Source organism: Octopus bimaculoides, chromosome 1 (assembly GCF_046866305.1).
Source record: "Octopus bimaculoides isolate indiv1 chromosome 1, ASM4686630v1, whole genome shotgun sequence".
NCBI lineage: Eukaryota > Metazoa > Mollusca > Cephalopoda > Octopoda > Octopodidae > Octopus > Octopus bimaculoides.
Genome location: NC_142928.1, coordinates 133,166,920 through 133,192,745, shown reverse-complemented (window position 1 = coordinate 133,192,745; position 25,826 = coordinate 133,166,920). Strand labels below are relative to the sequence as shown.

At 36.6% G+C, this 25,826-nt stretch overlaps 1 protein-coding gene across 3 annotated transcripts in view; it reads right to left on the bottom strand.

Moving 5' to 3' along the window:
* The window catches only part of LOC106868391 (uncharacterized), an 81,296-nt gene that overhangs the window by 4,566 nt on the left and 50,904 nt on the right, over window positions 1-25,826 (bottom strand). The window contains exon 3 of one of the 3 annotated variants that reach the window (XM_052970646.2): window positions 11,409-11,558. The exons of the other annotated variants lie outside the window; for them this stretch is intronic. Coding sequence (XP_052826606.1) covers window positions 11,409-11,558 — 150 coding nt within the window. The remainder of the gene's footprint in view (window positions 1-11,408; window positions 11,559-25,826) is intronic. 3 annotated transcript variants of the gene reach the window in all.

Genomic DNA, 25,826 nt, shown 5'->3' with positions numbered 1-25,826 from the left:
ACTGAAAAAGGTAATAGGCTGTATCCTTTCTCCCTTGACTAACTCGTTAACCATTTAGCATTCAGATTACTTGGTCAAATGTTATGTTTATTCATTCATTTTGTTTTAAATTAATTATGTATTATCTCAAAGCTTTAAGATTTCAATGGCCAGTTCAAACATAAAACAGGTAGAATATTTGGTTCAGGCATTGACACAACTAGTATGTATAAAGTACAAACAAAAGTGGAATATACTCTTCTCGCCCGAGTCAGTCAGAAGTTTTATGCTATGTTGCAGGGAGTAAAGACAAAACAATTTGCAGTAGTCATGGGGAGAGGAGGGAAGGAGTGTGTTGGAGAGAGAGAGTGTGTGTAAGAGAGAGGTGAGTGAAATGATCTAAAGAATTAAGGCAGTTAAGGTTTCTCAGCTCAAGTTTACTGAAACTAAGCACTGGTCAATGTAAACAGGAGAGACAACTCTTCTTGCCTGGCCATGTAACATGGAGAAATGATGTATACGATGGGTGAAGTGCTCGTAGCTGTTGGTGAAGAGAAAAGGCTATACGAATTAAAGCTAGATCAAGATAGATTGGAAGGAAATAGAATTGTCCTTAGAAGGTTTGGTTTCACTTAACCCTTTAGCAACCAGTCAAATGTAATGCTTATTTATTCACATTGTTTTAAATTCATCATGCATTATCTTGTAGCTTTGAGATTTTGATGATGTGATTGTTTAGTTTTAGAATGACATTGTAGGATAGGTGCAAGAGGCCAGATCTGGTTTGTTTGGACATACAGCAAGTAGAATATTCAGGCTGGATATGGCCTGTTTAATTGCTACAGTATTAAGAGATAATGAAGGCAAAATGTCAGAGAAATATCAATGGGATGAAGATGATAACTTGGAACAACACAGTTTGAAATTTCAGATATCTGTACACAATATTTGAAAATATTCATATAAGTAAATGTGATTCCTAATTGTATCAGTTTAACTTGGACAGTTATTTTTGTGTTAGACTGACCAAAGAAAATAATGAATGGGTGCCTAGTGTACAGAAAGAGCCACACAGATGATCATAACAAGAGAAAGGTTTTGTAAATCAAAAGAATAGCAAAAATTGGTTCTTTTAACACACTCTGAAGCCAAAGCTAAACCAGATCATAACTGTTATATGGACTGTTGGATTTGTTTGCTGTTCGTCTGAGGTCCCGTGTTTCAATGTAGTTCATCTGAGGTCCCTGTTTTGTTGTTGTTTTGTATGACTGTGGAAGTTGAAGGTTATTGATATATATGGCAAGGACATGATTCTTGTTTCTTAACGAACATTCGGTTTGTGCGTTCTTTGTTTATAATTAGTAAATAAATGTAATAACTAAATTGTACAACTCGTCTTTTCTCTGCGAGTCCCCCGAGAGGAATACAACAATAACAGTACAAAGGGCTTACTTCCTCCATTTAAGAAATGGTGAAAATAGCAATACAAATCCTGATATTAATAATTTGTTAAGTTTTATAACATTTTGAAGGTTTCGTTTGAGATTTGTAAAATTTGATCCTCTAGTTTGCAGTCAGAACAAATCACCACAAAGAAATGTGAGTGTATGTCTCCTACTCAAGCCTTTTACATTCCAAATTATAAAACATTAACTGCTTAACTAATCTAGCTTTTGTCTTCCACCTTAAGTATGGTGGAGTTAAGGACACTGAGAGAGTTGCTCTTTGAAGCCTGCTTGCTTAATTTTGCTATTTAGTCTCTTTCCCTAAATTCTCTAACCCTTTAGCATTCAGATTACTCTGTCAAGTGCAATACTTATTTATTCACATCAATTTAAATTAGTCATGCATTATCTTGTAAGTGAAATTTCAATGACGTGAGTGTTTATTTTTAGAATAATATTTTTGGCTGAGTGCAAGAAGCCAGATCTGGCCAGCTTGGACATATAACAGGTGGAATATTTGGGCCACATACAACCAGTTTAAATGCTAAAGGGTTAATGTCTTTAGGTCACCAACTATGCTCAAGCATAGCTGACCAGAGTTAATCAACAGTAGTAATGGAAAAAAAATAAAGAAAACTCAATCAGCTAAATTATATTGAAATCAGAGAGTGGGGGAGGGGAGAAAATAACTAGCGAGTGTTTCTATGTTCTAAATGTCTAATAGGGCAGCTAGCAACAGAATCTGTTATATTTCAAGCAAGGATTCCCAAACTGGTTGCTACAGATCACCACAGGAAAATGGATGTGCTGGGGGTCAAAAGAATGGTTAGTTATCAAACGAGATGGAAGTCAATAAAATTCTAATGAAATCCTATATAATCCATGTCTTGAGGAAAAGTTCTTGGAATCAGTGCAGCTTTCTCATGTTATGACAGCACAAACATATCTTCCTTTTTACTTGTTTCAATTATTTGACTGTGGCCATGCTGGGGCATTCCCTTGAAGGGCTTTAGTCAAACAAATTGACCTCAGGACTTATTTATGAAGAACATATTCATAATTTCTTCCAATCATAACATGGCATCTTGTCTTTTGACAGAGAGCTTGAATATTTAACAGATTAATTTATTTAGCTCTTGCACTCTTGAGACCAGCTCATGATTAGTTGAAACTTGAAATTCCAGATATATGGGAAGACAAAATTCATATTTATTTTAATATGCCTTGGTAACTGATTTACAGATGTATTCTGTCAGGTATATTATTACCTACAAACTAATATATTTTTAGGATAGTGTCCTCACCTTGTTTTGTTACAGTCACAATATTTTGGCTACTGTACCCTCTAGCTTTTTGTGGGGTGCCTGTTGTAGTTGGTAACATTTTTGAAATTTCAAACCAAACTTTTTGTCAAATTATAGGAAATAGATAGTTCTTATTTCCTTAGCCATACTAAAGGAATATTTTCCTATTAGCTCTAGTTATTCTTGTGATGTCATCTGCCTCTTCTGCTTGAACCAGAGCATACCCCCACCCCATATATATATATATATATATATATATGTAAGGCTTCAACAAGTGGAAAAGCACTTGATCAGTTAAGAGAGTAAAGATAATGTTGTAATACATATATATATACATACATACATATACTGTTTGACTGACCCAAGGTTTGAATTCATGCCCATTAGCTAAACAACTACACTCAATACTTAAATTCACCATTCCTGTGTCTCATAGAACAATTAGATAATGAAACTTTATGAGTTTAACTGTTTTCTATAGTGATAGTTTAATGCTTTAGCATTCAGATTTTTCTGCCAGATGTAATGCTTACACATTCACATTATTTTAAATTAATCATGCATTATCTCATAGCTTTAAAATATTGATGATGTGATTGTATATTTTAAAAATGGCATTGAAGGTTAGGTGTGATAGGCTGGATCTAGCTGATTAGAACATAGCCGGGTTTAAATGTTTTTTTCTCTACAATGGTGGTCAATACAGTTCTATATGTAAGAGATAAGGAATTATGTACATTATTTACATTTGACGGATATTTGTCCTCATCTTGTTAATACATTTCGGCTGATATACCCTCCAGCCTTAATCAGGTGTCTTGGGAGTAATTTTGAACCTGGATCCTCATTCCTAAGGTATTTTTCGATGTTACTATTATTATTATTCAGGTCACTACCTGGAATCGAACTCAGAATCTTGGGGTTAGTAGCCCGCACTCTTAACCACTATGCCATATGCCCGTGGGCAATTATGGAGTGAATTTTAGAGCTTATAATGATTCCAGGCAGTGACCTGAATAATAATAATAATAATAATATCGAAAAATACCTTAGGAATGAAAACCCAGGTTCGAAATTTCCCCAAGACACCTGATGAAGGCTGGAGGGTATATCAGCCGAAACATTGTGTTAACAACAAACAAGATGAGGACAAATATCTGTCAAATGTAAATATTGTAAATGGAGGCCATCTGTATGCTAGGTCTACTGAGAAAGTTATCGAATTCTCAGTATACACAACGATTCTTTCCAGTGTTATTTCCTATCTATTATGTTGACTTAATTCCACTCCACAAGGTTTGGTAGTATTCCTTTTCCCCGCATAAATGATCAGCCATGCCTGATTTCCCTGTCTCTCTTGTGGGTTATGGCTTTTATCATGTTCTTGTCTTACTTTCAGTGGGTGAATGACATTACCTTTATCTCTATTGCTACAACTCCATGAGATAGAATTCATTGTTCTGGGTCATGATCTCATCTGATGGAGAGGTGTCCCCAAAGTTTTTGAATTCTATCCAGATGTTTTTCAATATACTGCTAATATAAAGCAGACAGATTTTATCTTTTATCTTTCACTTGTTTCGATGTTTGGACTGTGGCCATGCTGGGGTACACATTGAAGGGTTTAGTCGAACAAATAAATCCCAGTATTTATTTTCTAAGCCTGGTACTTATTGTATTAGTCTCTTTTGCTGAACTGCTAAGTTACAAAGACATTAACAAACTAACACTGGTTGTCAGGTAGTGGTGAGGGACAAACACACACACATATATATATATATATATATATATATATATATATATATACATACATACACACACACAGGCATATAATTACATATATGTATATGCTGAACTTCTTTTCCATCTATCGAATCCACTCACAAGGCTTTGGTCAGCCAGGGGCTATAATAAATGATACCCACCCAAGATGTTGCACAGTGGGACTGAACTCAAGACCACATGATTGGGAAGCAAGCTTCTTACCTACATAGCTATGCCTTTGCCTGTGACAGTTTTTGACTAACACCCTTGACCCCCCACCCCCACCCCCACATGTCTTTCTGCTCTTGAAAGCTGACGGTATTTTCTAATCCTGACCGTGTCTTGTTGCTATTTTATGAGTTTTACTAGAGTTCTTTCTTCATGTTGTATGGATGGTGAGAATTCAAAGTTCTTTTGATGGCTGGCAAACAGAGTTAATAATAAGTTTGCTTTCAAAATTCTGAGAGCATCATAGGATATGACACATCTAAAGAAGGCCAGAAGGTACCAACAGCTGAAATGTGACTACAGTAACTAAGATGAGGCCAACAGACTATATGGATCAGTGTGAAATAATTCTTTATGTCAGAAATTTATATATATATAGGCGCAGGAGTGGCTGTGTGGTAAGTAGCTTGCTTACCAACCACATGGTTCCGGGTTCAGTCCCACTGCGTGGCACCTTGGGCAAATGACTTCTACTATAGCCTCGGGCCGACCAAAGCCTTGTGAGTGGGTTTGGTAGACGGAAACTGAAAGAAGCCCGTTGTATATACGTATATCTATGTGTGTGTGTGTCTGTGTTTGTCCCCCCACCATCACTTGACAACCGATGCTGGTGTGTTTACATCCCCGTAACTTAGCGGTTCGGCAAACAGAGACCGATAGAATAAGTACTAGGCCTACAAAGAATAAGTCCTGGGGGTCAATTTTCTTGCCTAAAGGCAGTGCTCCAGCATGACCGCAGTCAAATGACTGAAACAAGTAAAAGAGTATATATGTGTATTTTCTTTTACTGGTTTCTATACCATTGAACTATAGCCATGCATAACATATACTTGTAAAATCACTAAGTTAAACTTTCTGACTGATACACCCAACCATTTTTTTTTTTTTTTAAATAACCTCATCCCATATATATGGCATGGCTGTGTGATTAAGAAGTTTGCTTCCTAACCACATTGTTTCAAGCAAATGTCTTCTATTATAGACTTGGGCTAACCAAAGGCTTGTGAATGGATTTGATAAATGCAAACTGAAAGAAGCCTGCTGTACATAAGTGTGTGTGTGTGTTTGCATGTGCATGTGTGAGAGTGGGTGAGTATCTAGATGCTTGTGTCTCCTTGTCTTGTCATTGCTTCATCATCATCGTTTTAAAGTCCGCTTTCCATGCTAGCATGGGTTGGACGATTTGACTGAGGACTAGTGAAACCAGATGGCTACACCAGGCTCCAATCTGATTTGGCAGAGTTTCTACAGCTGGATGCCCTTCCTAACGCCAACCACTCCGAGAGTGTAGTGGGTGCTTTTACGTGCCACCAGCATGAAGGCCAGTCAGGAGGTACTGGCAACGGCCATGCTCGAAATGGTGTATTTTACGTGCCACCTGCACAGGAGCCAGTCCAGTGGCACTGGCGGCGACCTCGCTCGAATGTTTTTTCACATGCCACTGGCACAAGTGCCAGTAAGGCGACGCTGGTAACGATCACGCTCAAACGGTGCTATTTACATGCCAGTGGCACGGAAGCCAGACAAGCTGCTCTGGCAACGATTATACTCGGACGGTGTTCTTAGTGCTCCACTGGTACAGGTGCCATCACAATTTTGATTTCACTTGCCCCAACAGGTCTTCGCAAGCCGAGTTTAGTGTCCAATGAAGGAGAGGTTGGCATGGGTGCCAGTCGTCGAATTTGGTTCGATTTCGATTTCACTTGCCTCAACAGATCTTCACAAGCAGAGTTTAGTGTTCAATGAAGGAAAGGTACGCATAAGTGGGCTGGCTACACCCCTGACAGAGGCCTCGGATTATGGTCTCATTTGGCTTGCCGGGTCTTCTCACGCACAGCATATTTCCAAAGGTCTCGGTCACAATTCATTCCTTGGTGAGGCCTAATGTTCGAAGGTTGTGCTTCACCACCTCATCCCAGGCCTTCCTGGGTCTACCTTTTCCACAGGTTCCCTCAACCGCCAGGGTGTGGCACTTTTTCACACAGCTATCCTAATCCATTCTCGCCACATGACCATACCAGCGCAATCGTCTCTCTTGCACACCACAACTGATGCTTCTTAGGTTCAACTTTTCTCTTAAGGTACTTACACTCTGTCGACTATGCACACTGACATTACACATCCAGCGGAGCATACTGGCTTCATTCCTTACGAGCTTACGCATGTCCTCAGCAGTCACGGCCCATGTTTCACTGCCATATAACATGGCTGTTCGTACACATGCGTCATACAGTCTGCCTTTTACTCTGAGTGAGAGGCCTTTTGTCACCAGCAGAGGTAAGAGCTCTCTGAACTTTGCCCAGGCTATTCTTTTTCTAGCAGCTACACTTTCAGCGCACCTTCTCCCACTACTAACTTGGTCACCTAGATAGTGGAAGCTATCAACTTGATAGTGGAAGCTACGTCTTGATTGTAGTAAATGAATGTTGTTCATTTCCAATATTCTATGAAAATCTGTCTAGCCATAGAAAACCTGTCTGAATTAACTCTGCCAAACCATGCAAGCATGGAAAAATGAATGTTAAAATGATGATATATTTCTTCATCATTCTGTCTGTGTATGTGTGTATAAGCAAAGTATTTATTTAAATTAACAAGCTAAGTCATACTGTTCACTTAAAACCTATTTTTATCAAATTAAATAACCTAAGCCAATACAATCCAAAAACAGTGGGCTTTCACATAGTTTCCATCTACCAGATTCCACTCAGAGATAACGGCCAACACAAGGTTATGGTAAAAAACACTTGTTCAAACTGGCACACAATGGGATAAATCTCAGGACCAGTTAACCCTTTAGTGTTTAAACCGGCTGCATCCGGCCCAAATATTCTACACATTTTATGCTCAAACTGGCCAGAACCAGCATCTCACACCTACCCTGCAATGTCATTCTAAAAATAAGCAATTACATCTTTCCTATCTTGAAGCTACAAAATAATATCAGACAATTTTTTTTTAATGTGAATAAATAAAGACTACTTTTGACAAATTATTCTGAACGCTAAAGGGTTAAGCTGCAAAGTGAATTTCTGACCCCATCCCCACAACTGAACTACTTGGATCATTGAACTAGTGTGTAATGGGCTGAGTATTCCAAAACTGTGAGTTTTTCTGGCCTCTTTCATCACTGGCTGACGGTACTACAAATATGGTAACTTCTTCCCAAACAGCATCTTTTGTAGCTGTTAAGTCTTACACGTGCTTGACATGGTTTTTGACAATTCTTGTAGTAGAGCACTGTTGAGACAAAAGCGTCGACCACTGTTGTGCAGTTATGTCTTAGGAAGGAAGAATCAGCAAAGGACTTTAACAAGCGGAGATCAGCTGTGAATAGAGAATGCAGAGCTTGTGGAAACCCCCACTCTCCGACGTATACTCTTAAACCCTTAGTGTTTAATCTGGCCATATCTGGCCCAAATCTTCAACCTGTTTTATGCTAAACTGACCAAATCCAACCTCTTACATGTACCCTACCATGTCATACTAAAAGTAAACAATCCTATCATCAAAATTTCAAAGCTATAAGATAATGCATGATTAATTCAAAACTGTGAATAAATAAGGAATACATTTGACAAAGAAATCTGAATGCTAAAGGCTTAATATAATTCTCAGGTAGCATTAGTATGATAGAGCGTGACAAGGACAAACCTTTGATTTACAGTACGTTCAACTTATCTGACAACCTTTCAAATGGTTTCCATCTACCCAATTTTGCTTACAAGGCATAGGGTGATCAGAAGTTATGTGCGAAAAATCACCTATTATATTTAAATTATTTATATTGTAGATTTAACAAAATGCAGAAACAATAACAAGCTAAACACATTAAGTATAATTCAAGCTTGAACACTTATTTTAGGATTACAGATCTTCTTCAGGTCACAGGAATTTCCACTATTTCTCAAACATATCACAACTAGAATAAGAAACGGATGAAAATATTTCATACAGCAATCTACATATCTATACAACCCATCATGAAAAATTTTAAAGTTTAAGAGGATCTTGAGAATATGTAGATATCTAACTAGACTGTTTCTCCATAGTTAAAATAACAATACAGAAAGTGAAACTAACTTACAACAGAAATGAGTTGAAATGAACACAGACTTTGAGACAGAAACATTGTTCATATATATATATATATATATATATATATATATATATATATATATATATATATATATATACATACACACACACACACACATGCTTAAGTGATTTCTGGAATAATGAAAAGATTGCAATCCAATATCTAAATCTTAGAACAGCTGCTGACACATTTTTACTTGCATTTCTCAAGTGGTCAAAATTGAATTTAAACATAAATGTATTAAGTAAACACAGAAACAGACTTCATCTTAATATTCATGCTATTGGCCATCTACCTAATTATGAATGTAAATGTCTTCAATTAAAAGGTATTTTATCTTTTTTATTTCATGTCTGCTGCATGAATAAGGCAACCTACTTGATCTTATTTTTCTCTGATTAGTTCTTGACGCTTTGTTTCCTTATCACTGACTATACTATAGTCAGTAAGGTATTTTTCTTATTGTAAAAGGACACATTTTACCAGCAAGTCACAATGCTATAATATTCAGTTTCTATTCAGATATATTAAACTAGAAATATGAAAATGTAATTTATTGAAAATAAAATTTAAAAAAAAAAAAAAAAAAAAAAAAAAAAAAGCGCTTACTGGAAAACTAACTTCATTTGGCAATTTGTATTTACATGAATAAATTCAAAATTGGATTTTGGCTCTATTTATACTCATAAAAATCAATCAATTATCAATTTGTATCAGTAGCAAAGTATGATCTACCAACATTTTGACACAGAAAATAAAGTGGCCAACATTTTTTGGAATATGTTTTGAATTTTCAGTATTACTTCATTTCAACTGTAAAGTGAATATCTTCCTTTGATTTCCAACAATGAAGTATTTGAAATGTTCACATATGCTTTATTGTTGATAAACTCCAAGAATACCACAATATTTTACTGAAAATGTGATGATGTGGAGTGGGGGAAGGAGTGTTGATCAACGCTCTGTAAGAGCATGATGTAGTTAACAGATTTAAAATTTGGGAACTTCTTTGGTAGCGTGTTTGGAATAATGGATGTTATGATGAAGTAAATACAGCCCAAATGTTTGCACGAAAAGTGATTCTAATGCAAACATCTACTAAGAGCCACCCATATTCCATGGGTTCCTGAATTTGTATCATATGGCAGACATGGTGTTATATATCTTTAGGTCCATAAAACTACAGGTATCAATTCACCTGGGAGATAATCTATGATGACCAAGCCAATTAGGGAGCATCTAGCATGGCCAACTACAAATTGCTGCCAAATCCCTCATAAACCAACCGAGGTAGCTATGGTCATACAACGATAGAAAGTATCTGACCAAGAGGGAGATTAACCTCATGGATCTTCTTGCAATAAACTAGCATAGTGTTAAAAATAGAAAGACAACATTTCCTGAGGGATACAATATATATATATATATACACACACACACACACACATACATACATACCCTTTCTTGTGATGCATTAGACTAGCAGCAATATCTCTATTTACATTAGTTCACAAGCAAAACTTCTGTAGAAGCTTTTGTCCAGGAGGAAAGAGTCTGTAGGCTGCTTAAGCTTAAAAAACAATATTCAGACTAAAAGTAAAACACTTCTTACTTACATTTTATGTTCTGAATAAAATTCTTGCAGATAAGTAAAGCTAGAAGTAAAAGTTTGTGTTGAGATGCGAGCTCTAAGTGAAACATTTATGTATTGTTAAAGTGATGCAGATATTTAAATGATGAAGCACAGAAAGAAGTACTAAGAGAACACTATAAGTAAAATGCTTAGGACTGACAAGAAGAGTATATGGAAGACATTCATGTTTTATATTGGTTTGCAGTGAGTGTACAGTATAGGTAAAGAATTGAATGAAACTAAGTCACTTATTTTCTGTTATTTCAGCTCTCCTACCTTATTTCTTCGTCCCCCTATTTTTATTGCTCTCTCTCTCTCTCATATACACATAAATGAATGGCTTCATTTTACAAATACAAAAATGATTTCTGTCGAGATGGAATCACCAGGTATTACTTATTTTAGCAATGCTTTAAGAAAAGAGGACAAAGTCAACTCCGGCAGAGTTTTGAGTTCAAAACCGCAAAGTAAATATGCGAGATATTATCAAGCATCTAAATTAGATTTGAGCTTATTTGGCCAAACAACAACAACAACAACAACAACAACAACAACAACGATAAAGAAATGTGGGAAGCAAAAATGAGATAGAAAAAAAAAAGGACAAGACTATGGTTGAATAAAGCATGACATACCCCCTCTAAGACTGCTGACTAAGCCATTCTCAGCTACTTATACAAGCAACAATTAATACAGATGAGTCAATTGCTCAACTTCCTAGGAAATAGCAACCAATTCTTCATATCACAACTTACTACTTTTTGAAAAAAAGGAAGATTCATTAAATGATGTTGTTATAAAAAGAAAAAACAAAACAAAACAAAACTATAAATTAAATAAAAGACAGTATAGTCACAACTAGAATACTAATGATCAAAGATCTACTCAATCAGAAGTCATTTTGGACTAAACAACAACAACAACAACATCAACAACAATTAATAAGGGCTACTCACTCCTTACAATCTGCTCTGTGGGTGCAGAGCTAGGGTGTTGCTCATTGCAAAGCTGCGCATCTGACTGATCGCGACAGTGTGACCTGCCGTTACACACTAACGACTGGTCAGACTGACAGGTAGAGCCATCACAGTAGAATGTGCACACATCTGAAACAGCAAACACTGCCGCTTTAGTCATTCAGTAAAGACACAAAAGGGGAGACAATACATGAAGGAACAATGAGGTTTGTGTTAACTGGGAATTTGGCACGAGAGAAGGGTTGGTAATAATTGGTGCAAATACTAGCAGAGAACAATGTAGTCAATACTAGGGTAGATATGAGGGGTTGACACCAGAATTAAAAGGTAGTGGGTGGCTTTGTGGTTGATATGAAAGTTGAACTGTGGTACAGAAATTTAGTGAAGTGGAATAAATTACTTTGAGAAGGAGAGAAAATATTTGTAGACAGTATTGAATAGAACTATTTATTCAGTACTATCAGTAAACATTTAATCTATCTTTATATGCTAGGTCCTGCCTGAAATACCAAACTTTTCTTCCTCACAGCGTGAATATTTTACACTTATTATTTGCCACTACAGATCACCACTAGTTTCCTTGGAATCTATTTTTTTACCTTTGAAGTGTGGCAATTGTCTAATACAGGTACAACACTGATTTTTTTGGACACAGAAGGTCTGGAATTTAATTCTGTCGCTGTTGTACTAGTTTACTGGGTGGCCTTGTTTCACAAATATCTTGCAGAGTGTATTATTAATAAACTTGTAAAGTGTTGAGCTGGCAGAATCGTTAGCATGCTGAGCAAAATGCTTAGTGACATTTCAACCCTCTTTACACTATGAGTTCAAATTCTGCTGAGGTCGACCCTGCCTTTCGTTCCTTTGGGGTTGATTAAATGAATGCCAGTTGAACACTGGGATCGAGGTAATCAACTTACTCCCACCCCAAATGGCTGGCCTAATACCAAAATTTGAAACCAATATTAATAAACTCGTATCATTTATACTAATGTACATGTATTTCATTTAATTATAGAAGTAAAATTAATATTTGTTTAATTTAAAGGTGACTACCTCAGGTTTGGGAAAATCAGTAATCTGGAAATATGTTGGAACCAAAGGTTCTGGAATATCATTGTTGTACTTGTACCAAGATAAGGAATCATACATATCAAGTCAAAGAAGAGCTACAATCTAAGGCAGTTATTGATCACAACATAAAATTGGTACAGGTATTTATATCTCTGCATACTTCAAAAAAGATATGGAGTGTGTGTCCCAAAGAAAAGTAGCTGAAAGAAAACTCAAAGGCTATTGACATGAGTGGTGTACTGAATACTGTGTGTAAAACATTTTTAATTTACAAAATTTTCTTCCAAGTCAGAGAAGGGAAACAAAACCTGGCATCAATTGTTAACAATTCTGAAGGAGAATGGGAGATACTTTCAAGAAATTTAAAAAATAATTCATTATTGAACTGACAAGCTTGTTTATTTATGGTAGTGCAGTTGAAAAGCTTGATTCTCAACCATGTAGTCTTGGGTTTAGTCCACTGCATCACACCTTAGGCAAACATCTACTAACCCCAGGTCAACTAAAGCTTTGCTAGTAGATTTGGTAGATAGAAACTGAAAGAAGCCTATCATATGTATATATGTATGTGTGTGTGTGTGCTTATGTTTGTCCTCCATCTCTGCTTGATAACCAGTGCTGATTTGTCTACATTTCTGTAACTTAGCAGTTTGGCAAAAAGAGACTGCTAGAATAAGTACCTGGCTTAGAACAAAAATGTACTAGGATTGAGTTGGTTGACTAAACCCTTCAAGGTGGTACCCCAGCATGATTGCAGTCCAATGACTAAAACAAAATAAATGGTGTATGTGTATGAGGAGTTTATTATAGTATGCAAGCTTATATATATATATTGGGCCAGGGGAACAAAATGAGGCTTCTAAATATTGAGATTTTAAGATTTAAACTCTTACAATAAAAATTTTTAAATATGATGGTAGACAAAGCATTTAAATATAAAGGTAAAAATGAAAATGGAAGTATGAAGGGAAAAGAGGCAGGCATAAGAGAAGAGAAAGAAAGGGAGGTAAAGAGGAGATAAAGCTGAGTTAAGTAAGGTATCATTATCCTTATCAGAAACCAACAGAAAAATTGAATTTAGTAAATGTTATTAATCACATTTCTAGTGTTTCATTATATACAGTTTTTAACTGTGCATAATCCTACTACAACAATGCCTTAAAAGAGAGTGATTTATTGGGGGAAAAACAATATATTTCTCCCTATAATACTTCACATAGCCCTGAAAATCACCATGCGAAAGTAACATAACTTGGTTTAACCCACCATGTAAACTTGCTGTGGCATCATATATTGCAAAAAGTTCCTTAAAACTTGTATCGAGATACTTTCCAACTGTACAAGCAACAAAAAAGATATGGTTTTTGGTTTTAAAAATAATATAATTGTACTGGGTTCAACTCATCCACTTAGTGGCAAATGCCTCAGCATATATTGCACTTAGATGAAATCAGCAGATATCAAACAATGTTCTTTAGTACACAACATACCTTTAAGAGTAAATACATACATGACGCAATTTTAAGCCCATGGAGAAAATGAACACCACTCCTCTTTCACAGTATGTCAGGAAACTAAAAGACATGGTTAGTGGTCAAATTCACCAAATCATATTTTGCAGCATCTGGATTGTGCTGCTTGTGAGAAATTCTTCATATTGTCAAACCCTCCCTAGCATCACCTTCTATCACTCTTCTGTATGGGGTTTTGGTACCAGATCTGTCTGTTTCCTATACCTTTAAACATTGCCCTTCTTTGCTATCGGCTATTACTCTCTTTCTCTCCAACATATCACTTTGTATTGACATCCACCACTTTTTCTTACCATCAGCCATCACTATTGTCTATCTCTTGTCCTCTTTTACAACCACCCATCTTTATTGCCTTCCTTCAATCCTCTTTCTCTCAATATTCCTCCATCTAATTATGTCACTCATGTCTTTCTACTACTATTAAATATTACAAAAACAACAAAACTCCAAAAAAGAAACACAAAAGGTTACTTATCATTGTCACTTTTCCACTGCTTCTCTCTACCATAACCTTGCAATTATTCCTTTCTTTCTCTCATCATACTATACTATCTTCTTTGATGTTTCTCCCCCACTCCATCACACACACACACACACACACACACACTGTCTGTCTGTCTATGTCATCTCTCTCTCTCTCTCTGTGTCACTTCTCTTCTATTCACTATTTCAATCCTCTTTGTAAAAGAAAGCCAGAAAGGTACAAATGCAGCTGAAATATCAATACATCTTCATAACTTTTTGCCTGTAAAATACTTTCACAAGAATGCTCTTTTCTTCCTAATCTCTTTTTACTTTGATATATTATTAATCTAAACAACACCTTTGTCATCATCATAATTTTAACATTCACTTTTCCATGGTTACATAGATCAGGCCAAATTTGTTGAGGCAGGTTTTCTACAGCTGGATGTCCTTCCTGTTGCCAACCCTCACCTATTACCAAGTAAGGTGATATTCTCAAGGCAAGGAGACAGTAACACACATTTCTCCTATGCCTCATCGTCGTTTAATGTTCACTTTCCATGTTGGCATGGGTTGGAAGATTTGACAAGAGCTGGAAAACGACAACAAGCTCTACTGTCTACTTTAGCATGCTTGGTATGGCGAGATGCCCTTCCTAATGCTAATTAGTTTACAAAGTATATTGGGTGCTTTTTTATGTGACAGCAGCACTAGTGAAGTCATCAGATATATATATATGTGTGTGATGGGCTTCTTTCATTTTCCATCTACAAAAGGCCACTCACAAGCCCTGGGGCTATAGAAGAAGATACTTGCCCAAGGTGCCATGCAATAGGATTGAAACTTGAAACCATGTTGTTGAGAAGCAAACTTCTTATCACACAACTATGCCAACCGATTGGCATCCAGTTGTAAGTCACTACCATCTAATCCATGCCAGCATAGAAATGTAAGTACTTTAACTTTTAGTCAGTATTTACTTTTTTAATTTCTTTTCATTTTAGCCAAATTTATATTTCAACACATCACTCTAAACAGAGGCCTCTGATAAAATACTTTACAAAAAAAAAAAATCTTTGCTATGTTGGTGGAAGCTTTATTTTTATCATTTTTGTTTATTGTTTAGCCTCAGGTTAGTGTCCTGATTGAGCAGTCTTATGATGAAAGGCATTCCATTCATGTTCTATTTCAAGACAGCAGGGTGTTATTTGACTGCTATTTCTAGCTGCTTGAGTGATCGCAGAGAAGTCAGCTTATTGGCTGGTATTACATTATCAATATATGTGCATTTATCTTTTCACCATGAGAAAATACAGCACTCAAGAACCCTTTTCAGAGTCCCTGTAACAGGTGGGAAGATGGGAATACAGTATCCTTGTCTGAATGATTGCAGCAAAGTGGATTCCATCCAGCATTAAATAGACAATGCATAACTATTTAGATATACGGAGTTAGTTATATACCACTGCTAGTGAATGTATAATTCTGTCAATACAGTTCTATATTTAAGAGATGAGGAATTATGTACATTATTTACATTTGACGGATATTTGTCCTCATCTTGTTTGTTGTTAACAAACCGAAACGTTGTTAACAACAAACTAGATGAGGACAAATATCCGTCAAATGTAAATAACGTACAATTCTGCCAATATTTTTTATTTTTTTACTTTTTTCAGTTATTAGACTGCAGCCATGCTGGGGTACCACCTTGAATTTTTATTCGAATGAATCAATCCCAGGATTTATTATTTTTTTTAAAGAGTGATACATATTCTATTGATTTCTTTTGGCAAACTGCTAAGTTATGGGGACATAAATATACCAACACTAGTTGTCAAGCAGTGGTGGGGGATGAACACAAAGACACACAGATTATATATATATATATATATATATATATATATATATGTACAACCCACACAAACACATATATGTACAGGCTATCAAATTCACTCACAAGGCTTTGGCCCAAGGTGCCACAGTGGGACTAAACCTAGAACTATATGGTTAGGAAGCAAGCTTCTTAGCATGCAATCATGCGTACCGCTTAATATAATGCTAACATTAGAATGTGTTCATTACTTTGAAAACAACATAATCACAACCCCCAAAGTAGGCTGTAGTAATTTAACCCTAGCTCATCAATGGTTGAGAATACCTATGATCAAAAATGTTTCAAATATGACCTCATGCTTTTATATTTCAGGGACTACATATTCAGTATGTGTATATCCTTTATTTAAGATGGTAGGGTTCAATATAAGGGAAATTTGGTGTCTATTCCTAGCAAGTTGGTTGACCTCCAAAAGGTTCTCATGTTGATTCAAGCTCTCAGTGGGTTTTATGAATTTGTATACCAATACCCTTTTCACTGTTAGCTGTTGGGATACTTGTTGTTGGCACTCCGTTGCTTACGACGTCGAGGGTTCCAATTCATCCGATCAACAGAACAGCCAGCTCGTGAAATTAACGTGTGACTGGTTGAGCACTCCACAGACACGTGTACCCATAACGTAGTTCTTGGGGATATTCAGCGTGACATAGTGTGACAAGGCTGGCCCTTTGAAATACAGGTACAACAGAAACAGGAAGAAAGAGAGAGAAAGTTGTTGTGAAAGAGTACAGCAGGGTTCACTACCATCCCCTGCTAGAGCCTCATGGAGCTTTAGGTGTTTTCACTCAATAAACACTCACGATGCCCGGTCTGGGAATCGAAACCACGATCCTATAACCGCGAGTCCGCTGCCCTAACCACTGGGCCATTGCGCCTCCACATGTTGGGATACTACATCCTTCAAAAAACTTCCCTGCCTCTTGAAATTCCCCAACAATACATCTCATGCCTCCCACCCCCGTTTTTTTTAAAGACTTATTCCCTGTTCACTTCCTGTGCATTTATTATATACAGTTCATGCAGTTTTGGTTTTATGATGAGTTACAGAGCACCTGAGCACTGTATACAATAAATTCTTTATATCTTTTATGTGCTAATCTTTTTGTCATTATAAGTGAAGGCTTCATATGTTGATAGCTAAATTCTCCCAATAAGAGAGTCTGTACAGAGTAAAGAATATATTTAATACATGCAAAAATAAATTGCTCAAATAACTTTATTAAAATTCATTTTAAAAGTTGTTAGCGAATCACACAAAGCTTGAAAATTAACTAAATGAAAATTTAAAACATTTTAAAAATTACTATGATGAAATTTATAAAGAACAGCATATTTAATCTTGCATTGGTTAAATTAGCTTTAATTGAGGTTGCATACATAAAGTAAATTTAAATTTTGGATAGTCAATAAACTAAGATATTTTGAAGATACAATTACAACTAGGAAACCATTGAATTTATTCATTATCAGAAGCAAAAATCTGCTTTCTTGGTAAAGCTTAGAGATTAAAACCTGCATTTTCAGTCCAACACAAAATATGTTGGTTTTGAATTCACTCTACTGCTGAGTACCCAGAAAAACCCTACTCCAGTAGGTACATAGTAACAAGGCTGCGAAATGACAGCTTATGAATGCCTCAAATGCCTAGCACATTGATATCTCTCTCTTTACTCTTTTACTTGTTTCAGTCGAGCAAATTAATTAAACACCGTTGTTATCGCTGTTGGGGGAGGGGGTCAATTTAATCAACTTAGCCCTTCTCCCAAAATTGCTGGCCTTGTACCAAAATTTGAAATCATTATTATTATTGCGTTAGAGAGCAGTGCATGACATTGAGGTACAAATATACGAAACCCAATATACCCATCATAATGACATAAGACCTTGCAAGTGGGGGCCCAGTTAGAATTTTCTTCAGGTTGAGTAGCCCATCCTGCTCAAAAGGTCCTTGAAAAAAGGGTTGTTTAAGGATGTTGAGTGAAACACTCATGTTTCCAGAGGTGATTTATTCAAACCCCAAAGAACTCCTCTCAACATATGGCTATGATGATCCCCAACTACTATTCAGAGATGCACATATTGTCAGTGTCAACTGGTTAAGGTGAAAAAACTGACAAGCAAATCTGTGGTATTGAGCAGAATATTTGTTGTCACCTATCTCTTTGACACCGAGACAAAACATGTACATGATGACACTTCCAATCAGTTAAGATCAGAGGCCATGAAATTAGTATTTGTTGTTGTCAGTGACATGCACCCCTTTAACAAACTAAGCTGATCCATATTTTAGGGACTAAATTCAGTGCTCAAACTTGTAGCAGCCTGACTGAAGCTTTGATTATCTTCATTTTCGTGAATTATTTCGAAAAGGGAGCATACTTGTAACTTCTGCATGTCCTTCTAGACTACAATGATTGTGATCATTATCCTCATTATTATTATTTAATATCCGTTTCCCATGCTGGCATGGGTTGGATAGTTTGACTGAGGACTGGCAAAGCCAGTAGGCTGCACCAGGCTCCAATCTGATCAGGCAGAGTTTCTACAGCTGGATGCCCCTCCTAACACCAACCACTCTGAGAGTGTAGTGGGTGCTTCTTATGTGCCACTGGCACAGGAGCCAGTCAGGAGGCACTGGCATCAACCATGTTTAGATGGTCCTTTTTTATGTGTCATTGGCACAGGAGCCAGTCAGGGGGTACTGGCATCAGTCTGAATATCTGAATTGATGTCTAGTGAAGGAATTCCCCAAGTTCGTGTAGGAACTTGAAGGCAAGAGGAAAGATATGAGACCCTGGTTGGAGGGTAGGATATCTCAAAAGCTAGTTCAGATGAAAAGCAGTATGATGCAGTAGCAATATGAGAGAGAGAGAGAGAGAGGAAAATAACATATGCCTGTGGACTAAAAGGTCGCTTGTAGGAGAATCTTTACCAATCAGTTGGTTGACCTTGTTTTTGATGTGGTCTAGAATGTAGTGGCAGCATTATCCCAGATATCTGGCAAGTAAATCCATTAAGCACTCCATGATTCCATTAACTAACAACGCTGTTACCATATCACTCATCTGCATTTCAGTGTTCACTACCACCTCTACCAACACTTCTACTCACCTCCACCCCCCCCCCACATCAAATCAGTCCCAATTCTTTCCCTATCAATTATCTCCCTGTAGAAAAGAATTTGCCTTCATAGTTGTCTCCCTTACACCAATTCAATGATGGGATTCATGTGCATAGTGATAGCTCTAAAGGACTACATCTTTCACTGCAAATTTTCTTTGGTGAGCTGAGTGATAAAAAACAAACAAACAAAAAACTTTCTAGAATACACTCTCCTATTGAGAAAATATTTCAAGGAATGTCTTAAGGCGATAGGTTTCAGTGTTGGAAGGATTTCAGCCAGTTTTTATGGAAGCAGAAACTGCACCAGACAACAATAAAATAAATAAAAAAAAAGACTGCACTCTTAAATTTAAAAAAAAAAAAAAAATTTATACAAAACTTTGCTGCCAAATAAGAATGACTCATTATATGTATTAGGTGTGGCGTAATAAAATATGTGGTTCTACTGTTTGTAGTCAACATAAATTAGATATCACCATTTGATAGAATTTCTCCTCTGCTTCTTCTCTTAGTATCTGTCTCACAACCCTGTAAATGATTACACAGGAATGTAGGACTAATTTGAAATATGCAAAGAGTGTGGGCTCTGTAATGAGACAAGTTTGTGCATGTTATTCTACTCTGTTATTGTGTTGCTGGACAATTCTATATCAACACTGGAATTCACAGAAACTGCTTAGATTCTGAGTAGTTTGTTGCATGCACTAACCACTGAGTCTTTCTCTGTGTTCTTACCAACTTATAATAAAGCAGTGAATTGTTAATGCTTCCTCTCACAGCCCCGAACATAATGCAGTGGTTATCTTTGCTTATAGAGACTGCTACTACCAAATCAGTAACTACAAAGGATCTTCTATGAAGTTGCTTCACATGTTAGGAACAACAGACAAAATATATTTCAAATCATACTCCACCCCATCTCCCAGAAAAAAAGGACACTTCAGATAATGTAATCTTTAATATGCAGTTGGAATACTTTTGCTCATGGTAGTCTGGTCAATCAGAACTGACCCAGACCTAAATATCAGCAGCAACAACCTGTGACTACTTCACAAGTACAGCCAATACAGAACACTATAAATACCTCTATACAGCTACAATCAACTCAAACCAACGAAGGGAGCCCCCTACTTGGTTGCTTCATACACTAGAAATAGCAGTCAAATCTCCAACATATTACATCTTATTGCTTTAAAAAAGAAAGGATAGGTTGGGTAATGTAGTGCAGAGTATGCAGTTTCTGAAAATAAAAACAGGATACTGATGACATAATCATGGGCTTGCTGGATTGGATCAAACAATCATAATTTCAAACGTTTTTTTTTCTCTACAACTACACCCAACATAATCCACTGTAAATCTCTACTTTAGACACCTTTAGACAACTGCAACCTCTACCAGATATCTCTGCACCTCTACAATGACCACAACAGTTACACTATCCACCGCTACTATGATCACTCACCTATCCACAGCCAGATACATGGGGCACAGAGTTAAATACAATAGCAAGGGAACAACAGTAACTACGTGCTGCCAACAATAGAATGTAAACCCATGTCTCTTTAACCAATCACTGTATACTGCATCTACTTGGCTATTCTCCCTTCTATACTGTAATGCTGTATGTTCTCCACAGTATCATGCCATACTTACCACCTTAGCATGCCAGCTAGCACAGTTGTCATAAAAATACCACCATAGCTCATGTCAAAGGTTGCCGATCAGTTGTCAATTATTCATAAAGAGAAGAAGGCTGGTATGTTTGGTTGGAAATATTAAGTATGAGTATTAAAACAGAGTAAAATTAAGTGGGCAAACTAAGAAATTAATGTAGATGCCACTGTATAGTTGATCAACTTGCAAGAAATAGCAGCCAAATTTCCCTCAAATCATAGCCAGACAAGTCTTAGAAAAACACAGAGTGGTTGTGGTTGGAATACCTTTGATAATAGGTTTGCTCAGTTTAGGTTAACCTGGGGTTAAACAACAGCACAAAGAAACAACAGAATAAATTTGAGCTGTTTAAGTCAGTTTTACAAAAGTACTCTTCCGTGTGTTTTGAGGGTGGGGGTGGGGGAAGGGAAGGCAAATTATTTTAGTCAAATAGAAGGTAATTTTTTGCACAAGGTGCAGTAACGACTGTCTGGTTAAGAAGTTTGCTTCTTAACTCCATGTTTTTGCATTCAGTCCCACCATGTGGCAACTTGAGCGTCTTCTATTATAGACCTGGGCAGACCAAAGCCTGGATTTGGGAGACAAACTGAATGTGTGTGTGTGTGTGTGTGCATTTATGTTTGTATGTCTGTGTGCTTTTATGAGGGAGTTCATATTTCCCCCCCATCTTCACTTGTATTTGCTGATTGTAGACAATCAAAGCAGTGTTGCTCATGCAGATGGTCCTATTTGTGTGCAGTCTACCATGAAAACACATCAAAACATGTTCTTGACACGTACGATCTTTGTAAATGAAAGAGGAGAATCATTGTGCATCATTTGTTTCCAGTTCTCTGTGTGACTATGTCCAGGCTGTTGTCTGATAGACTGGGAAATTATTAACTTGCTTGGGTACAGATGGGGGTTGGCATCAAGAAGGACATCCAGTTGTAGAAAACCCTGCACCAAAATACTCTCATCTAACCCATGCAAGCATAGAAAAGCAGATGGTAGAAATGATGATTATAATGATTTCCTTATGGCGTCCCATCAAGATGTCCTTCTTTTAAGATATTTGCCTGAACTAGTCCTGTAGCAAAATCATACTGGAGCTTGATACATCATCAATCATGTTCAGCTTGTATTGTGATCTCAAATTCCACCAAGGTTGCCTTTCAGGGCTGATATAATAAGGACCAGTTGAACACTGAGTCAATATAATTGACTTAACTTTCTCATAAAATTGCTGGCCTTGTACCAAAATTCAAACCCATACTTATTATTATTATTATTATTATTATTATTATTATTATTATTAATGATGATTGCACCACTGCTCTCCTTCAATCAGGCAGGCAACGCAATTTTGCTTTGTCTGGTGGCTGTGGCAAAACAGGTTGTTTGGTGGGCAAAGCTGAAAGGTATGAGGCCAGATACATCCTTCTTTGGTAGAGCTCTCATTGACTTTTTCAAGTTTCACTTGAAAAGGAAATTGAGAGTAGAGAGGGAAGTGCTGTCCTCGAGTGAGTTTATTGAAAGGTGGGTGAAAGTTGCGAAAATGGCAAGAGTGGGTGGTACCTCTCTAAGTGTAGACTTGTGAGTCAGAGAGAAGAAATTAGAGAGGGCACTTGCTCATAGTGTTTCAGGAAAATCTCAGACAGTGGGGTTCCCTGGTTATCCCTAGAGGTGTTCCTGCATCAGGAGGACCACATCTCTATCATCCTCCCCACTCCCCCCTTTTTTTAACCTTTGTATGCTATGCATGTCTCTTCTTTTCCAGTGTATACCATGTATACCTTTTTTTTTTTTATCATTTCATTATTATATGTAAACATCCCACACTTTATGTCTGTCTCTGTATTGTCCCCCTCATCCTTCACCCCTGTGGCAAATAAATGAAATCATCATCATCATCATCATTATTATTATTACTATGGTAGCAAGGTGGGAGAATTGTTAGCATGCTAGGCAAAATGGTTAGTGGCATTTCATCTGTCCATACTTTGTTGACTTTGCCTTTCATCCTTTTGGGGTTGATAAATTAAGTACCAGTGAAACACTGGGGTTGATGTCATTGACTAGTCTCCTCCCCAGAAATTTCAGGCCTGTGCTTTAGTAGAAAGGATTATTATTATTATTATTATTATTATTATTATTATTATTATTATCACTAAGGCTGTAGGAAGGTGGTGAGCTAGCAGAATCATTAGCACGCTGGGCAAAATGCTAGGCAGCATTTCATCCATCTTTACATTCTCAATTCAAATTCTGCCAAGGTCAGCTTTGTCTGTCATTGTTTTGGGGTCAATAAACTAAGTACCAGTTGAACACTGAGGTTGATGTAATTGGCTTATGACCTCCCTGAACTTGTTGGCCTTGTGCCAAAAATTCGAAATCATTATTAAGGCAGTGGGCTGGCAGAATTGTCAGCAGATCAGACAAAATGCTTAGCAGTATCTCTTTCAGCTCTTTATGTTCTGAGTTCAAGTCCTGCCAAGGTCAACTTTGCCTTTCATCCTTTTGGGGTCAATAAAATAAGTACCAGTTGAACACTGGGGTCGATGTAATCAAATAGCCCCTACCTTCCGAAATTCCAGGCCTTGTGCCTGTAACAGAAAGGGTTATCCTTATCATGATATTCGAAAGAGCATCCACCTTTAGAAACCATGCCAAAGGCGATGTGGAGCATGTTACAGCCCGATGACTCACCAGATCTTGTCAAGTGATCCAATCCATGCCAGCATGGAAAAGAGGCAATACATAATTATGACGATGGTTGTGAATAGGCAAAATTATTAATACTGGAAAAAATAGCTTGTGGTATTTGTAGCTCTTTACATTCTGTGTCCAAATCCTGCTGAGGTCAAATCTACCGTAAGACCTAAACCACATCTCTTAAAAATTGCTGGTCTTGTGTCTACAGCAGACACAATTATTTAGTGAAATGTATTAAAATTCTAAAATTTATATACGTATAAAAAAAAAAAAAAAATTCCTATCCAAATTGCAATAGCAGGAAATGTCACTAGTTTATATTAGCAACAAAGATGAGAGACAGAAGAAATAAATATGCAGACTAAGGAATATAATTGTCAATAAAATTTGTCAACTTAGACAAATTAAATTAAGATTTAATATGTGGGCCAGAGCTAAGAGCAGAGTAGGAGTTTCTACACAGTCGACATTCTTTGTCTGTAAATTACACAATAACCAGTATTCCTTCATGTGCACAAACAGCACAAGATGTAGTTATTATACTTCCTTAGGTTAAAGTTACCTTTTAGAAGAGAAATTTGCTGCAGTTGACTCACTGAAGTTCCTCAACTGCAGAAGGTATAGAACAGATAAATTTCTTAATCTTAGCTATCATCTCCATCCACTTCACAACTCAGAGTTGTCATACATCAAGATACTCTGAGTTTGGCCTCAGCTATGATGGCTAAAAAAAAATACTGGAGAACCTTGACACATTTTACATGAGCAGTTTGTGTAGCATTTGTGATTCTTTTTCTTTTTCTCTTCTTATAGGTCACTATCTAAATGTGCACCCCTTCTGAATTATCGAATTTAACCTTGCAAGTCTTTAAAAATAATTGTAAATTTTACAGGGTTTCTGATACTGCTCAATCATTTAGTGTTTAAACTGGCCATATCCAGTCCCAATATTCTATCTGTTTTATGTTCATCACACCTGCCCTACAAAGTCATTCCAGAAAGAAAAAAAAAAAAAAAAAAAAAAAATCACATCTTTGAAATTTCGAAGCTACAAGATAATGCACGATTAATTCAAAACAATATGAATGAATAAGCATTACATATGACAGAGAAACCTGAATGCTAAAGGGTTAAGGCAGTGGTTCTTGGTGCCTTTTGTTGCTTAGTATCTAATCCCTTTTCAGCAAATGGTGTTTTAAAATGACCTCCTTTGCATGTTTTGACTCCACCCCTGTAAAAAAAAAAGTGGGGTGGGAAACGAATTTTGAGTTATGATTTATTACCCATATTTACTTATACTACCTAATCTAGAACATTACCTTTTTTTTAGATTAGTGATTTACCCTAGTTAAAATTTTTATGGTAATTAATAAAGAAAGTCAGGATTTATAATAAAATTACATTGGACCTTAGCACATCATCAGTCATGTTTCTACTGACCAATAACACAATGTCTGACACATATTTTAATTGCAACAAAGGTGCATTAAAAATGCATTTGAAATATAAATATAGTAATTGGTTTCGCTATTTTATTTTTAATAAAAACCACAATCTCTAAAAGTCACAACGTCTAATGTTCTTTCTTGACGCTCACAAAGACATACAAAAGGGACACTACCATCTAAGTCAAGATTCACTATCCCATAGAAAAAAAGATTATGCCATCCTGTGATACCTGTCTACAATCAGCTTAATTAAGACACTGAGATTTTAAAATTTGATGGCTAATAGATACAGCACATTGCAGGTGACAGGATACTAATAGCCAGTACTTCAGTTGCTAAGTCTATCAGTCCACCTGCAACAACATTCAGTATAACATAATAGGTACTGATGGATACAGGGACTGTTGGGTGTTTTAATAATCAGGTGAGGTTGAGAAAAACTAGTAATGAATAAAAGAATGTTTAAGAGTGGATCAAGAACTGGAAG